Consider the following 19094-nt stretch of genomic DNA (forward strand, 5'->3'; position numbering starts at 1 on the left):
TCATCCTTTCTTATATATTGGTTTATTATGATATTCACATCACAGGTAAGTTATCGTTACTATTTAAGCTATCTTTTAGACATTAATGATATTCATATCATACATAAGTTATCGTTACTATTAATCATAACTTTTTATACATTTATAATTTTAAGCTATCATTTTTATAAGTTAAGGTCATGTGTTTAATACTTGTCACCATATATTAGGCATTAATGGAAGCTCTTTATGGTAATGGAGATGAACTTGTTGATGGAAATGGAGAGCAAGTTGTTAACAAGACTACCAATAATGATTCACGTGTTGATGATTCAGAAGCTAATGATAGTCAAAAATCTTCCATTAGAATGAAGTTTGAGTCACAAGAAAACAAGTCGTTGCTCAAAGGTTTCTATGGAATTTATTGATGTGACTTATGCTTGTACAAGATATGAAAAAGAAAAAGAAGAGCATCCACTGCACATAACCCACGTCCTTGTTTGAAGGTGGATTGTGAGGCCAGCTTGCACATTAAAATAAATTGCAATAGAAAATGGGTTGTTGGTAGCTTCATTAAAGATCACAATCATGAGGTTTTTCCAGCATATGCACATTATTTTCTTTGCCATAGAAGAATCAATAAAGCTCAAAAGAATTGTATTGAAACTTTGAAACATGTTGGGGAGAAAACAACCAAAATTTACGTCACCGCGGCAAAACAACATGGATGATATGAAAACATTGGTTGCTTGGAGAAAGACATTAGAAATCTTTTAGATGAAAGTCGCCGTTTGGCTTTAGAGTCAGGAGATGCAACTGCAATGTTGGAGTGTTTTATGCTTTTGCAAGAAGAAAATCTTAGATTTTTTTATGCGATTGATTTAGATTATGAAGATCGTGTAAGAAATGTATTTTGAGTAGATGGAAAAGGTAGATATGAATATCAGGAGTTTGGGGATGTGATTTCGTTTGATACACCATAAATAAATACATAATGTCATTCCCTCCTTTTATTGGTGAGAATTATCACTTTCAATCAAGGTTACATGGTTGCGCATTACTCGTTGATGAGACCTCAAATGATGATTCATATTCAGTAGTTAACAGTGCTTCCAATTACTGGGTTGTATCAGATCTTGTTAGCTTTGAGGTTACGCCTTTCATCCCATTTTCATCTCCAAACCCATAAAATTAAATCATTGATCTTCCCTAGTTTCTACCCATTGAGAATTACATCTCATTCAATCAATAAAATTCATGCGAAAAAATGGGGCAGTGCTCATTCACCCCTTTCATGTTCCTCTTGAAACCTGTTTTCTTTAGTTTGTCTAAGATTCAACATTTTCTTCTATCAAATCCTTAAAATCGATTTTTTTTTTCTTCATTTTGATTGTTAAATGGACAATGTGTTTGGTAAACACACTCTTTTCGGTTTATATTCAATTATAAATTAAAATTCTATCACACAATATGAGGACAACTAGTAATAGATTTTCCCTCCATTGATTAATGTACAATCCCAAAGTGGAATTCTATCACAGTTGTTATTCACTTTACATTCACCAATCCAAACATGAAATTAGTTTCTTCACATCGGCTCTATCCAAATTTTGTGAAGCAACAACCGTTGTTTCATCAAATATTACCATGAGGGTGAGTCAAGCTGGAAGAAGATAACACAATACTTATGAGTTCAAAACAATGAGATCAAAACATGTGTGACAACTCGCATAATCAAAAGAGGAATCCAACTCAACGTATTGATATGTTCCAGCCTGAATGTTGCAGTCCAGGACTTCACAAATTAGTGCAATCGGAACCAAGTAAGAAGGTTAATCACTCTGTGTCAACAGATATTACATTTTATAACTGCACAATGTTCCTATTTGCATCAAAGTGCAGGACAGCATCTTTTGTAGGTAATGCAGGAATTGCCCCCCAGTTCATCATTGTGATCGCAGCACATACATTGGCGAAATATAACGCTTTTTGGAGACGTTCCTCATCCTGTCACACAAAATAACTTCATCAAATCCAAACACACAATTTTTTTTTCTAAATCAACACCTAGAATGTGTAAAGATATCTGAATTACCTCAAAAATACTTGGGTCAGAAGCTATTTTGTAGAGAATCCCGCTAACAAATGCATCACCAGCACCAGTTGTGTCAAAAGGTTCAACATTGGCACCTCTAACTTTGCCCTTAAAATCCTGCACAAAAATTTAGTAATCACTATTAGCTGAATGCTTGAACCTTGCTCAAGTTTTACAACCTGCTATCCGTCATTGAGTGTCGAAATTGTTAATTTACATTCGACAAGTCACAACCAACATTTCAGTCCACTCATCAGAATAAAGAGCAAAGAAAATAATAAAATGAGGAATTATAAAACCTATTCCGACAATTAAAATCTGAGTTAAATGACTTTGGCAAGCTTACCTTGGTGTAATATCTACAACCTCCCAACCCTTCAGTAACAATTAAAAGCTTCAAATTAGAGTGAAAAAGCTTGTTTAATACAACATCATCATCATAAGGATCACCACCACAAGTCAAAAAAGTAATCTCATCTTCACTGATCTGCAACACATAAGAAAATAACACTTCACATAGACACAGAGAAAGAAGAAAGAATGATATGCAATGGCATTTATAAAGTGTATTGTATAAAAGTAAAAAACTAGACAAATAAAATTTACCTTTATGATATCGGCTAGATCCCATATGCTCATTATACCAGTTCGAGCATCCCAGGCTGTTGGCCATAGTGCCAATCTCAAATTCGGATCATACGAGAGGATGCAATCAGAGTCTTTAGCAATTCTCAAGGCAGCAAGATGAACATACTTGCATGGATCATGAATCAAACTCATGGAACCATAATGGAATATTTTGGCCTGCAATCAGTATTAAATTATACAGAATTAAACAATAGGTCTTTTATGGCCACATTTTATAAACAGAGATGGAAATTAAAGGCACCTTCTTGATGAGGTTACAATCAAGCTCTGTCTCATCCAGAAGCATATCAGCACTAGGATTTCGGAAAAACGAGAACTCGCGCTTGCCATCAGCTCTAATTGTAAAAAAAGCCGATGGGGTGCTGGCATTAGAATCAAACCGCATGCCAGATGTATCAACGTTATTTTGCTTTAAAATATCAGCCAACATATACCCAAATTCATCTGCTCCAACCTAAAACACATGGTAAGGAGTTAAGCTATCATTTACTCAGCCAACATAGATTCACATTCCTAACATTCAGAATACTACTACAAGAAGTTTTATTCTTAGGTACAATCTACAAGTAAATACATGATATTTCTAGGAACATTTTTTAAATTTATTTAATTTAACAATAGAAAAGGGAAAAAGGTAGAATGGGGTGGAAATGGGAAGTTATAGTTGGTTAGGTTTTAACGTGGTTTCTATTCGATGGGAATGTAAAATAGAAAATACAAGTAAAAGATATATTTCTTAAATATGAAGATTTGAACAAATCAAACATGGAATTCCTGAAGATAGTAACAAGAAACCAAATCTGTTTCAAAAAAAAATGTAACAAGAAACCAAATAACCATGTCAATAAATAGACATAGATGCACACCTTGCTTATAAATGCAGATGAACCACCTAACTTAGAGATGCCGACTGCCACGTTTGCAGGAGCACCACTAGGAGTTTCCTTGAAACCAGGCAAAGACGCTATTGGCATGGAACCTATTAACATTTCACCAAAACAAACAACCAGTTCACTTGTTTCGTTGCAGCCTTCTGTTAGGAGATCATCAGATTTACCTGCAAAACATGAATTGTTGGTTCAAGTTTTTTTACTGGTAGCACTCTAGGGAAGTAAAAAAAAAAAGAAAAAAGATATATTTAAGTGTGAAATACCACAGAACATCCTTATTAAGTTATGCTAATTAGTATTAAATAGAAGAATCATTTCACTCGGGTATCATGACAACCTAATAGCTAATAGCCAAGCTTCATAAACTACTTGTATTTTGAATTCAACTATAACATGGAAATTACCAACCATGAATCCATGATGACCTTCATGCAGAAGAATTGATGATGAGACAAACCAGTTCATATCCTAGATCACAACTAAATTCACAATGGCTTGATAAATTAAGAATTTAGACCCATTTATTAAACTTTTATCTTTCACGTGTTCAGTTCATCAGCTAACAAGCAAGCTCAACACATAGTCATCTTTGTCAAAAATATATATATGTAATTAACAGTAGTGCTTTAACTTATTTGATTTAATTTTTTGGTATGGCCAAATTATTTTGCAACTTTACATAAATAATAATGTTAAGAAAATATGATAAAAAATTTAAATCTAACTCATTCAAATACTAGGACAGACAACATCTTACTTTTTCTTGTCAATGCTTGGGATTTCACTTCTCGTTCCAGCATGCTCAACAAATACCTTCAACCATAGCCAGAGACGATTTAGCACCAAAAAAAAAAAAAAAAAAAGACATTTATCACATATATTTCTGAGTATCATCATTGTGGCAGAATTTTAAATGCGGCAACCATGACAGACTGATATAATATGGACAAATTAAAATCAACCTATCTATAATCATGGTTATTACTATATGATCACATGGACACCTAGTCCTAGATCTTCCTCTGTTTATGGTCCGTACCTATGCTTGGACACAAGAGTCCTTACCTATGCTTGGACACAAGAAGTCCTACAGCTTTAACTTCTCTATTCCATAAGTTAGGAGCAAGATATTGAGACAACATTGAGCCGCTGAGATCATCAGCTAGTCCTCCCCCCAATACTCTAGTATTTTGAGGAACCAGCATCAATCTTCCATCTCTCGTAATTATAAAGGAGATTTCGACCTACAAGCAGCAATAGATCTGTCAAGTTCACCCTTACTCGGAGAGGAGAATAGCAAATAAAAGCAGTGTATATGTATGTATTGAGATGAAAAGGATGTCTCGTGGCAACCTTTAATCCACGAGGGTTTGCACAAGGTTGAAGGGCTTCAATAGGCTCCATCTCCATTCCAAAGACTTCACGAACACCATCGGTCAATGTCAACTGCAGGCACCTGCTTTCAATCCCTGGACCTGGAGGGGCTTGTTGATACCTGTGTTTTGGAGGACAACGGATATTGATAATTTCATCGACCTGCCAATACATTAATAACAGCAAGCATCTAAGCGATCCAATGTCCATATCATATAGGAGCATAGTTTACATTAATCTAATCCAATTTGAGATTCACTCAAATTCAACAGAATTGAAACAATAAATTGCAGAAAACCGTAACAATAATTATAATAATAATAATAATAAATGAAGAATACGAATTTGAAACCTGAAATATGAAGGGACCATGGAGAGTGGTTTCGAGATCTTCTTCTATACCAATACCAAGAAGATGAGGTATACCACTACCACAAGATTTGAGATCGGAAAACAGAAACTTCTGGAAACAGATATCCACTTTTTTGCAGAAATTTAACGAATCCCCTAGTTCGTCAAGACAATCAGCAACCTTTTCTCTCTTCAAATAAAACCCGAGATTGACAAGTTGACGGTAAACGGGGCAATCGGAAGTCTCAGGTTCGGGAACAAGCCGTGGAGAAATAGGTAGAGGCTTATATACTTTGGATGCGTGTCTACGGCGACGGCGACGGCGGTTTTCTCTTTTCCTCATGGTTTTGCTTCTTATCCCCTTTCTCATTCTCGTGGTTTTGTTTTCCCTTCCGTGAATAATCCTTCTCTTCCTTCTCTTCTCTTATTCTCAAAAAATCTTGCTTGGTAAGCTATCGTTTACCCTAATTGTTTCCCTCCTTTCTCGTAGAATTAAATGCTCATTTAACCATAATCCCACATCCTAATCAAACAATAACTCCCTAATATTACTTAACAAAACCCTATAATTGTGGCTAATAACAACGACAACAGTATCACTTCACTTCTCCATTCAAATTCCACTATTCAAACATTTTTCCTAATCAAACATGAGATCCAGTGCAAATGCAAAATTAATATAATAAAATTCAAAATGATACAATTCTTCACACATTAAGGTCATGGAAAATTTTGATAAAGATATTTATTACTTGGAGGATTGTAGGACAAGTTATCTCCACGAATACCAAATATTACTTGAACGTCCATCTGCTTGACTATGAAGCTATCTTGAAGAAGAGAGCAACAAAGTTTGGTTTCTGCATTCACACATAAGAATTCTGAGAAAATTGCAGCCACACCAACACCAAAATAATTTTGCATGTTAGGAAATACATGAAGAAACAATAGTTATCTTTATTAATTTCTATCCTCTTCCTTTTAAGATGCTCATGTTGGAACATGTGTGGAAATTGAGTAAAAAGACTATAAACACAAATTCCCATGTTGGGTAGAACTAGTGTTGTGTGAATTGAAAAAAGTGGAAGTCCCACATCGGATGGAACACACACATTAGTAGTGTTTATATAGTGGGGGTGTACCTCTAATTAATGGGGGTACATAAGCACTAGAGAAAAAATATATATTGATATATATTTTATCATTTAGAAATGATAAATTAAATAATTAATTTAATCATTATTAGAAAGTGCTTTCTTAGTCCCCAAGTTTTGCTAAAATATTTTGGTACATAATATAATATATTTTTGTACTAAATTTAATATATTTTAAATTAAGATATTTTTGTACTAGATCTAATATGTGAATTACTTAATCGCAAAGTAATATGTTACTTGTTCCCAAAGTTTCTCATATTACTTGTTCCCAAAGTTTCTCACTTATTAGTTGTGAATTTTCTCTATAAATAGAGAGCTCACACAGTGCATTCCACACACCAAAGAGTTTCATTGAGTTGTCGGGAACTCTTTCTCTCTTCTCCCTTTTTTGACTTGTGTTGACGAGTCTTTCATCTCTTCTCCCTCCTTCGACTTGTTTAACAAGTCTTTCTCCTTTTTCTACTCCTTTCTGTCCCTTTGGAATTAAGAGTGTTCTTAAGACCATAGTCCCTTTTCGGTTTAATGTCCCTTCGGAATTAAGAATGGTCTTAAGTTCATAGTCCCTTCGGTAATATATGTCCCTTCGGAATAAAGAGTACTTTTAAGATCATAGCCCCTATTTGAAATAATAATGTCTCGTCGGAATCAAGAATGATCTTAACGGTATATAAAAATTATTCAATAACTTTATTTGAGGAGAAATGGTGGTAACACCATATTTGAGTGGTCATAGTACCATATTGATAGTTTGGAGAACTTAAAGGTTAGAATGGTGGAAACACCATATTTGAGTGGTCTTAGCACCATAATAGAATGGTAATAATACCATATTAAAGTGGTTTCAGTATTAAAAGAGTGGTCTTTGTACCATATTGGAGGTGTAATTCTCGAACGGTTTTCTACGGTGCAGTAGTTAACCGCACAGTTGTAGCTGGGCTTGTTTTATCCTGGAGGCGGCGTGGTTGATAGTCTACCTTGCACAATTTTGGGTAGTGCCACGAAACGTCTTAAAGAGAGCGACCTGGTCGTGACTCAACCTAGTAACAACTTCGGTAGATAATAGAATTTGGAAATCCAAATACAATAGTTTGGAAATCCAAAAACAACAATTTTAAGACGTTTCTATATGCTATGTCTACCGAAGAAGTTACTTATTGAGATTCAGTTGTCCCTAAATACATTAAGGATAAATCAAGTTATAGAAATACATCTTTTGACTGAAACGATGAAGTGATTGTTGTTATAAACAACAATACTAAGAAATTCACATATGTGACTTTGAATTTGTTTTCAAAAATCAAAACCACACTGTGAATAAAGAATCGAACACTACTTGTTTAAGGACTATCGATCATTAATAATGATAAAAAGGATATGTTGTAATTTTTTTTTTTTGGTTGCTACAAAACATTAAAAAAATGTTTTGGACCGAAAAAGAAAAATAATGAACAAATGAATGCTTCCGATGGAATTGCTTGGCATTGATTCTGTTATTACGTTAAGTGGAATTGCACTATACTACTTTGGAATAACCATATGCAAGAATGTGCAAAATTTGCGTCCATATAAGAGAGTGTTAAAGAGATGGGAACTTGGCTGCTATAAAAGTATATGCAGCTGAATTCCGTTTGAAGCTAGTTGCTCCAAAATAAGAAAGAATCTGAATTTCAGATTTCTATTGAATAAGACTGAGTTGACTCGGACTTGAAGAGAGACTTGTGTACAATGTATTCTTGTGGAAAAAGACCGCGTCTTTGATGACATGTTCGAAATTAAATTCTCCTTCTATTCTATAAGTTGTGTGATTTTAATATTCAGCATATCAAAATTTTAATTTTAAACTCGAGTAACTTGGACTTAATTCCAACGTTATATAATTAGACAATTTTATTTATTGCAGTCAAGATATATGAACCAAAAGTTCATATAAATCAGAATTTAGAGAACATGAATCTCTAAACATAATAAATTATGATATGTGTGAATTTGATGACACATAAATTAGAAATGATAAAAAGATGTTTTTTATCATATTTATTGATGACTGTGAATAAAATTGATATGCTTGAATGTTCAATTTTTATAACGAAAATTGAAATTTATAGAGTACCCAAGTCTAAGAACAAAAATTCTAATTAAGAAATTTTTGAAGAAAAGACAATCTAACTTGTCTTATTTTTGAACTTGGGATTGTCCGGACTATATTTGGCTTCAGGACCCCAAGAGAGTTAAACTCACTAGTAGAGCCTATGAATGTGTATTCATTAGGTATGTTATAAATAACGAAGCATATAGGTTTTAGGACCTAAATGTTAAAGTGATCATAGAATTAAAAAGATGCTGATTTCTATGAAGTAAGTACCCCTGTAAATTAAAGAATAGTGGGGGCACTAGTGGGGGTAAACTAAATTCCCTTCTAAAAATTAAGAACTAGTGGGGGCACTATATCTAATCACATTCATGTAATTAGAAATAGTTATGAAACATCGTACAAGATGTTATAGAACCTCAAGGAGGTAAGAAAGCTAAAAATGCTAAAGAGTATGAACTTGGTTTATACATTGGAAGAAGATTCATTAAGCCTTAAAGAAGTTATATCCTCATTGGATGCTGAATTATGGCAAAAAGCAATAAACGATGAAATGAATCTTCTAGAGTCTAACAAAACATGACACTTGGTTGACTTGTCTCATAGTTGCAAAATCAATCGGTTGTATTTGGATTTTGGAAAAAGGAACTAAAACCTGATGGTACGGTTGATGAATACAAGGCTCTCCTTGTAGTCAAAGGTTTTAGACAGAGAAAAATATAGACTTCTTCGACATTCATTCACCAGTCACGAAAATCATATCCATAAGAGTACTAGTCCCTTTCGCCGCCGTTCATAACTCGATAGTACTCCAAATGAATGTGAAAGTTGCCTCTTTTTATGGTGAACTAGAAGAAAAAATCTATATGAAACAACCTGAAAGTTTTGCGATTCATGGACAAGAAAACAAGGTCTGTAAGTTAGATAATTCTTTGTGAGGTCTAAAAAGGAATGACATAAATTTTTTGACATTCTAATGCTATCGAATGAGTATAAAGTGAATGAAAGTGACAAATAATATTTGCACGATCATAAGTCTCTATAAAGACGACTTGCTCATATTTGATTTAAAGATTCATGTTATGAATTATGTGAAATCATTGTTTATCAACAACATTGATAAGAAAGACCTAGACAAAGTTGAAGTAATTCTTGGTTTCAAGATTACTAGATCAGAAAAGAGAACTTTTTTGATAAATCTCACAAAGTTGAGAAGTTCTTAAGGAAATATTATTATTTCACCGTAAACTTGCAATCATATATTATGATCAAGTGTAAGAACACTTGAGATGGAGTTAGAAAAACTGATGCGAGCATCATTGGCAATACTTAGGTATGTCACTGAATGTATTAGACCCGACATTGCCGATGTCGTAAACCTCTTGTGCAAGTTTACTAGTAGACGGATGAGAAGCATTGCCATGCTATAGAAAGAGTCATGAGGTGCCTTAAGAAGACTATGACTCTAGAATTACTTCATGAGGAGTAACCGATTGTACTTAAATGGTACAAGATATAAAATAGAACATCTTTCAGATGAATATTTAGCGACTAGTGTTTGCATATTGAGCATCACTAGAGGAGTTATTTGTTGAAACAAATGATATTGACTCAGTCCACTATGGAATGAATCTGAGATGAGAACACTAGAGAAAACTAGTGAAGAAGCAAGTTGATAAGATACTTGCTAGTTGAAATCCCTTAGTGGATAAAACCGTTTCCAGAAGTGTTAATTTATTGTGATAGTCTGCAGCTATTACAAAATTGAGAATCGTTACCACAATGGTAAGAGGCGATTATTAAGGCACGAACACATAGAGAAATAGAGAGCTAGCTACTCTCAAAAGGAACGGTTAAAGTAGATCCTGTACGTACTGATAAAGAATTAGTTAATCCTTTGACGAAAGGAATTACTAGAAAGAAAGTCCTAAACACATCCAATAGGATGTGACTAATGCCCAAAGGTCACAAGTGATGGTAACCCGACCTACATGACTGGAGATCCCAAGAAATAGGTTCAATGGGTAATAACAAGTCACAAGTGATAGAACATGCTATGATAAAAGTAAGAAAGCATGATTCCTGCAGCGATAGAAGGATGAGATAATAGAAACTCTTAATGAGATTTATACTCTATTTGGAGTGGAGTACATAGCTACAGGAGTACTCTTGATAGACTCACCTATATGAATGTGGAACTAAGGGCCGGTTCCTATGGGATTCGGGGCAGAATACCTAGAGCGTTCGTTAAAACCGGGATACACGTGCAAGGCCATAAACGCACGGGCTTTTAGAATACACCTTATGAAAAGGTTTGTGTGTGGGTTCTATGTCTGAGATAGAGTTCAATGCTGTAAGCAACTCTTGTTAATCAGAATTTTACTCGCTATGCAAAGGTTCAAGTTGTAGGCGACACCTTTGTTTACTAGCAAATCTTATGGAGACGTTTTTGACGTTATGGAGACGTTTTTGACGTTATTTATGAAACCATTTTTTAAATTCAAGTGGGGGATTGTTGGAACATGTGTGGAAATTGAGTAAAAAGACTATAAACACAAATTCCCATGTTGGGTAGAACTAGTGTTGTGTGAATTGAAAAAAGTGGAAGTCCCACATCGGATGGAACACACACATTAGTAGTGTTTATATAGTGGGGGTGTACCTCTAATTAATGGGGGTACATAAGCACTAGAGAAAAAATATATATTGATATATATTTTATCATTTAGAAATGATAAATTAAATAATTAATTTAATCATTATTAGAAAGTGCTTTCTTAGTCCCCAAGTTTTGCTAAAATATTTTGGTACATAATATAATATATTTTTGTACTAAATTTAATATATTTTAAATTAAGATATTTTTGTACTAGATCTAATATGTGAATTACTTAATCGCAAAGTAATATGTTACTTGTTCCCAAAGTTTCTCATATTACTTGTTCCCAAAGTTTCTCACTTATTAGTTGTGAATTTTCTCTATAAATAGAGAGCTCACACAGTGCATTCCACACACCAAAGAGTTTCATTGAGTTGTCGGGAACTCTTTCTCTCTTCTCCCTTTTTTGACTTGTGTTGACGAGTCTTTCATCTCTTCTCCCTCCTTCGACTTGTTTAACAAGTCTTTCTCCTTTTTCTACTCCTTTCTGTCCCTTTGGAATTAAGAGTGTTCTTAAGACCATAGTCCCTTTTCGGTTTAATGTCCCTTCGGAATTAAGAATGGTCTTAAGTTCATAGTCCCTTCGGTAATATATGTCCCTTCGGAATAAAGAGTACTTTTAAGATCATAGCCCCTATTTGAAATAATAATGTCCCGTCGGAATCAAGAATGATCTTAACGGTATATAAAAATTATTCAATAATTTTATTTGAGGAGAAATGGTGGTAACACCATATTTGAGTGGTCATAGTACCATATTGATAGTTTGGAGAACTTAAAGGTTAGAATGGTGGAAACACCATATTTGAGTGGTCTTAGCACCATAATAGAATGGTAATAATACCATATTAAAGTGGTTTCAGTATTAAAAGAGTGGTCTTTGTACCATATTGGAGGTGTAATTCTCGAACGGTTTTCTACGGTGCAGTAGTTAACCGCACAGTTGTAGCTGGGCTTGTTTTATCCTGGAGGCGGCGTGGTTGATAGTCTACCTTGCACAATTTTGGGTAGTGCCACGAAACGTCTTAAAGAGAGCGACCTGGTCGTGACTCAACCTAGTAACAACTTCGGTAGATAATAGAATTTGGAAATCCAAATACAATAGTTTGGAAATCCAAAAACAACAGCTCATCAACAGCAATGGATTCTTTTGCTGATGTTCAACAACTTTTCCAAGTAAGTAGTTGACACCATTGTCTCGCTCTCTTCCTCTCTGACCCATTTTACTACCATGGAGAAGATCCTCCTCACTTTAGTCACTACGTAGTGGTATCCCTCTCGAAGTTTGGTTGGGTATGTATCAATCAAATCCTAGTAGAGCTCACCATCGTTCCCTTAATTTCATATGTATCATATTTACCAACTATTATGACATGATCATATTATCATACTTAGTTTCATCGTGGAAAATGTTAACAAGTGCCTCGGGAATACATTAAAAATTGAACTGTTTGACTTTTTTAAAGAATAACTTCCTAATTTAGCATGCTTAACAATTATGAATATTTCTCATATTTCAACAATAATTTTATGTATGAATATTGATTTTAGGGTTAACTATGTTTTCGGTCTCTATAAAATTACAAGCTTTCAAGTTTAGTCCCTATAAAAAAATTATTCACTTTTAGTCCCTAATGTGTAAAAAGTTTTCAAAATATGGACCATTTCTACAAACTACAATATTTTAGAGGACTAAAATTACCATTAAAATTTTATAGAGACTAAACTTAAAAACATGATTTTGTAGGGACTAAAAATGTGTTCAATACATAAATCCCGAGATAAAATTTTAAATTTAAACCGCTTGTCAAGTGTCCTTAGAGCACTTGTTAGCATTTTCCTTAAAAAATTTGTGTTTATTGTAGCTTCTTTGATTTTTGTTTGCATTTTTAAAATGTGCAAGTCAGGAAATTTAAAGAGCAAGTGAAAGTTACAGACAACATGATGACACATAAGATGTCTGTGTTTTTATTTAACCATTATAGGAATAGAATGAAATAGGTAATCGCACAGAATATATGGAAGATTTCACCTTACAAGCTTTCTAGTTTACAAGTTATTAACCTTAACTTCCATATTTTCCTAATCAGAATCACCCCAAAGCTATTCACAGGTTAGTTACTAGCCTTTTTATTGTTCTTGCTTTCCTTTGTCTACTTTCTCTTCCCGTTTGTAACCAAGGGAAAAAAAAATTATATAATATATATTTATGTTACTGGCCTAAGCCAGCCCCACGTGATTTTATTGTACATTGAACAAATTATAAAGCTACGATTAAGGGGGTGTATTGGATTAGGATTTTAAAAGACTATTTTAATAAAAAAAAGTCTTTAAGATTTTAAAAGACTGTGTGAGATTGTATTGATTTTGTGAGATTTTAATGGATTTATCACACTGACTTTTAAGGATTTCAAAGGATTTTATGGGATTTTAAAATTTTAAAGGATTCAATGAATTTTAGGGGAAAAAAGAACAAACTTACAAGTGTGAATGATAAAAATAATGAACAAATAAATTCTAGTGTTTGAATAAAGAAAAATAAAACCAATAAAAAATTCTTTTACTATTGATTTTAAAATTTTAAGGATTTTATGGATTTTATAAGATTTTAAGGGACTAAAAAACACTCTTAACACATTATTCTCCATACACATTTTTTGTTTGTTGAAAATGTTATTCCCACAAAATTCAATTGTACATATTTAAAATTATGACAGCCCTTACAAATCTTTCAAAAAAAAAATATTGTGTCAGCCCTCATTTTGTGTTTGAAATTAGAGAAGTCGTTTGAGTTTTTCTAAGAGAGGTGAGAGAGAGAGAAGAGAGGAGGGAGAGGGAGAGAGAGAGAGAGAATGGAGAGATAGAGAGACGAGGAGAAAAAGGAGAGAGGGGGGAGGGGAGAGAGAGAAGGGAAAAGAAAGAGATAGTAACTTTTAAATGAAAACAATCCCAAGAAATCTCATCTTTTCATGAAAGACTTTTTCTTGTTAAAATTACACTACAAAATCCCACAAAATCCATCAAAATCCAATTTATTAAACAATCCTTCGAAATTTAAATGATTTTGAATACCATGAGACTTTTTTTAAGTGATGAAAAGTCTTGATTGAATACCTCAAGACTTTTTTAAAATGACAAAGAGTCTTGATTGAATACCACAAGACTTTTTTTAAGTTGCAAAAAGTCTTGATTGAATACCACAAGACTTTTTCATAATTAAAAAGTCTTTTAAAATCCCATAGAATCCTAATCCAATACATCCCCCTAAAGCAACCTTGATTAAACATATATCAAGTGCAGAAAAATACATAATAAAGAGAAACCAAAAAGAAAACTACTAAAAGCTGTTAAATTGGAGCTTGAAGGGGATTACATAGCCATAAACAAGGGAAGATTACAGATTAAATCATGATGAAGACAGATGCAAAACCTAGCTAAATTTTTATTTGGTGTTGTATAATCAATCATATACCGTATGCGAATTAATTCTTACAGTACATATTTTCGTCTCTCAAATTATTTTCATTTGCAATTGGTGTTGATAGAGACTATCGATAGTATGCCATGTGTCTGGATGATGAAGAGAACGGAGAGCTAGTAAAAGAATTCCCTTGAGCATTAGATGTATTCTGGACAGGTTTCTTCTTTTCAAGCTTTGTTTCAGCACGGAGCCAGGACTCGACAACAGACAGCAGGTTAATTGAAGATTTCAACTCCTTAACATCTGATATTTTTTCTGCTCTCCTCAATTCGCCTTCTTGTATATATGCCAAATGAGTTGCCCATGTCTCCAGTCCATCAAAAATGTGAGTTGCATATACAATTGTAGCTTCTCTCTACAAAAAAGGAATACTTTAATAAACAGATTGAGACAATATACAGTACTTTATCTCTTGTAGAAACTAAAGATCAAACTCGTTAGTCTATTGTTAAAAATTGTCTTTTTTAGTTAGGATTCATGAGCAGGTTATGGTATTGTTTAATTCATATAACCAACCCCACTAGGTGGAAAAAGGCTTAGCTATTGCTTTTACCCTATTTCCAACTAGGATCAACTATCATCCTGTTTTGCATTGGGGACATCCCGTTGCAGTTTTCTCAAATTTATATTCAGTGTGTTTCAGCATACAAATATACAGAGCTGGTGAATACCTGCTCACATTCTTCCTTGAAGAATTCCAATAAATCCATTCGAGTAACAACATCCAGGTCAACTGTTACCTCATCCAGCAAGAGAACCTGAAATGCCAATCAAGGGTTACACTACAGTTTTAGATTGATCGCATTTGAACTGCTGCATTAAATACATAAACACACTCAGACTGTCACACATAAATAAGTCAAAAAACATTAACCAATAATTAGATATCATATTGAACATCTGCTTACTCCAGGAGTAATTCTTGTTGAAATTAAAATATTTAATAGCTTTTTGTATTCGTAAAACATTAACAATCAAGCCATCAAGCTAAAAGCTCTTTTTAAGCAAACCCTAGTCTACAAATTGTCATAAAATTTTAAAATCATCTGATACTTCACCAAACACTTCAATTTACTGCATAATATGTATTTGAATTTCAAATAAATGTCGACTACAAGATTACATAACTACAAATGTTCAATTTCATCTAGAACTTAATGTGTATGATCATTAAGATAATAGCACAATATTTGGCTATTGGATTAATAAAACTTAATGTATATTGTGAGTTTTTATTGGATTAATAAAACTTAATGTATATTGTGAGTTTTTAAAAATAGTAAATTTATGTAATAAAAAAAAGTTAATTTGGCAAGAGTTACTCTTGAAGTGTGTGTGTGTGTGTGTAATTCAAAAGACACTAACGAATTACTAGAATTCAGATTAAAGAGGGATCTTTTATTTCGAGAAAAGGTGGCCAGGATAAAGTATATAAAGTTCAAACTCAGGTGAAAGCATTGACCCTGACATTGTCCACAACAACATAACTACCACATGCAAATTCCTTAGGCTATTCAATCCATGATACCTTATAAGGATGAAGAAGACCCAAACAGATTTGCACTCGACGCCGCTGCCCATCGGATACCTTATGCATTCGCCACTGCAGATCTATATCAAGCAGCTCAATCAACTTGTCTCTCCTGTCAGGATCAACACCTTCAACTGTCAAAAGCAGAAGAACATCTTAGTTTTTCTATGCATCAGGGCTAAAGAGCAATTGTTTTTAGATAGCCAAACATTACATGGAACCTGCATGCAACGTTTGTATATATAGCATGATTTCAGCGTTCTTTTTTTCAATAAATATTGTCCTTAATAGGGTTTCATTGAAGGACTCCATGCTATGGTATGACTAGTTTCTCTCATGATAATTATAAATTGAAAAATGGAGATGCAGTCACATTTGATAACAAAGAAAATCATGTTCGAAAACCCACCACCGAATATCATATGTTCAGCAGAGAAGTCTCCCTGCAGTGGAATGTCTCCCTGGATAACAGCAACGACATTAATATTTGAAAAGGAATTGATCAAAGCAAAGGCAGCACAGGTTAGCAGGAGGAGTCAGGGTGCAGTTTTAGGCACAATTCTCAATTCCACAAACACAAAATCTCAGCTAAGTTACATGAAGAAACATCAGTAAAATAAAAGCTATGTCAAAAGAAAGCTACTAGAGATCTAAGGGTCCGAAGTGGGCCACCGTGTTTTATGATCATCAAGCTCTTGCTGTCCCACTATGTTTTGTACATGTGTGGCTCATGTACAAAACAAAACCAAACTTTAAAGGAAATCAATCTATAGTTCTGGCTAAGAGAACATAAAGGGCTGTGCATCTGTACTACAACAGAAACATGATTCCCACATTTAGTCTCGTAAAATTTATCAAAAACCAAAATGTTTGCCTTAAATGTTCCTAAAAAGTGAGGGCAACATAATCAATTCAAAGTAAATACAAAGGCCTAACATTCACCCATGCTGCAGAAGACCTTGTCTTAAGAATTTGAAAACCACCCTACTTTTGGAAGAGTTATACTTTATATAGGTATTAGTAATAGGTAAATCATATGATAGAAGATTGAGTAAGTAAAACCTATCCTCGAAACTAAGATTATATCAGTAAAAACTCCCATTAAGAAGGAATAGAAACAGGGTCAAGGGAAACAAGATAAAAAAAAAAAAACACTAGCGCAGCAAAAAATACTTGCTCGTTCTCCCAAGTCCCAATGTATTATCAGAGCTTAAAACCTCATACACTAAGTGCTGGTTGGAATTGAAACATCAGTTACAAGCCCAACATACAAGTCCTAATTCTAAAGTGTGCAAGCATGGTCCAAATACGTATAGAGTCTGCTTGGATTATAACTTATTTAATCTTGTTTAGTAGATCTTATGGAAACAACTTATGACATGTCCATAATTTGTTTTCGGCTTATTTCCTAGCATAAGCACTAGTGGGACTGTTTAATAGATTTTATGGAAATAACTTATGATATGTCCATAAAGTTATTTTCAGCTTATCTCCATCAATTTCCAAGATAGAGCTACTTATGGTTACATGAAACAATTTTAGTATTTTATGATATACTACTAATGGCCCGTTTGGATTGGCTTATTATTTAGCTTATGGAAAACAGCTTATGCAAATAAATAAGTTTTTATGTATTTTGCCATAAGCTTGTCAAGGTAGTTAATGAAAAAACAGGTTATGAATATACAATTTTTGTTAGCGAGAACTTATGAATTAACATAAACGGTTATTTATTCACATAAGCTCAAAAATAAGTTAATCCAAACGGCCATAGAATGCTTAATTAAGCTGGCCATAATATATGAAAAGCATCCTCACAGTCACCAATAAATTACAGTGCGTAATCAAAAGTTTAAGCAATGCTGACTATTGAAATAAGTAAAATCACAAATCACCAGCATTTCATTTTAACCACTCGACACAAAATCTCCGAATGCGAAAAAAGCGAAACCTAACCCTATTTCCTAACGACATTAAAAATGAGAATAAAAAAGAATAGAATACTCACAGCGCAACCAACGTTTTTACTCCAAGATCCACCCAAATAAGCAAGATCACCACTACAAACAAGCTGCGTATCATGAAAAGCGGAACAATTCAAAACACGAACAACGTCTTTTCCTCCAACCATATGCTTCCCAGCCAGAATCTTCAACAACGTAGTTTTACCAGATCCGTTAGCACCGACGAGGAGGCATCTGGATCCGGGAGAAACGTGGAGGTTGAAATCGACGAAGAGCGGTGGTTGTTGTTGTTGGATGTCGTTGTAGGAGAATTGCATTCCTTGGACTCTGATTCCGCTCGAGGAATCGTCATTATCTTCTTGTTTTTGTTCTATTGCCATTGTGATTTCGAATTTGGAATTGTGATGATTGTAACTATTGAAAGTGTAATTGGAGATGAAGATGAATGAGATGGAACCTGGTTTTTAAGTTTTTCTAGTTGAAGTTTCGCGCCGATACAAAACGAACACGTTAGTGTAAATGGAACCTATGAATAAACCATAATCCACGTCGCTCTCTCCACCGCTCCACCTACTACTCAATTCCGTATTAATTAATTAGTTAATCCTTATTTATTAATTTTATTACGTCAGCCGCAAATTAACTTAATTTTTTCCCGCTCATTTGCTTTATTAGGTTTGCAATTATTTAACCTAACAAATTCAATCTAAAAAAATGCATCGCACCAATTTCATTCTATCCTCTTGCCTTTTTTTTCCTACACTTATCCTTATTTATTAATTTTGTTACGTCTGCAGCAATTTAACTTAATTTTTCCTTATTTATTAATTTTGTTACGTCTGCAGCAATTTAACCTAATTTTGTCCCGCTCATTTG

General features: G+C 33.7%; 2 protein-coding genes and 1 pseudogene across 2 annotated transcripts; 1 reads left to right on the forward strand and 2 right to left on the reverse strand.

Annotated features, from left to right (window-relative positions):
* The first annotated feature begins 215 nt into the window (after positions 1-215).
* LOC146956320 (protein FAR-RED IMPAIRED RESPONSE 1-like) lies at positions 216-896 on the forward strand (annotated as a pseudogene).
* A 554-nt stretch (positions 897-1450) lies between these two features.
* Positions 1451-5733, reverse strand: LOC146956321 (putative fructokinase-7). Its single transcript, XM_085728398.1, has 10 exons — positions 5339-5733; positions 4966-5148; positions 4678-4856; positions 4370-4425; positions 3589-3779; positions 2964-3176; positions 2681-2878; positions 2421-2561; positions 2075-2191; positions 1451-1986 (listed from the first exon to the last, which is right to left on the reverse strand). Exons 1-10 carry the CDS (start codon positions 5705-5707, stop codon positions 1843-1845), a joined length of 1791 nt encoding a protein of 596 aa, XP_085584524.1. The 5' UTR covers positions 5708-5733; the 3' UTR covers positions 1451-1842.
* Positions 5734-14507: 8774 nt separating this feature from the next.
* LOC146956322 (ABC transporter I family member 21-like) lies at positions 14508-18721 on the reverse strand. The gene is made up of 5 exons (XM_085728404.1): positions 18263-18721; positions 16664-16715; positions 16252-16388; positions 15395-15481; positions 14508-15078 (listed from the first exon to the last, which is right to left on the reverse strand). Exons 1-5 carry the CDS (start codon positions 18596-18598, stop codon positions 14791-14793), a joined length of 900 nt encoding a protein of 299 aa, XP_085584530.1. The 5' UTR covers positions 18599-18721; the 3' UTR covers positions 14508-14790.
* Positions 18722-19094: the final 373 nt, after the last annotated feature.

The sequence above is a fragment of the Medicago sativa genome, chromosome 1 (assembly GCF_051527215.1).
Source record: "Medicago sativa cultivar Bolivia chromosome 1, Bolivia_mono, whole genome shotgun sequence".
In the NCBI taxonomy this organism is placed as follows: Eukaryota; Viridiplantae; Streptophyta; class Magnoliopsida; order Fabales; family Fabaceae; genus Medicago; species Medicago sativa.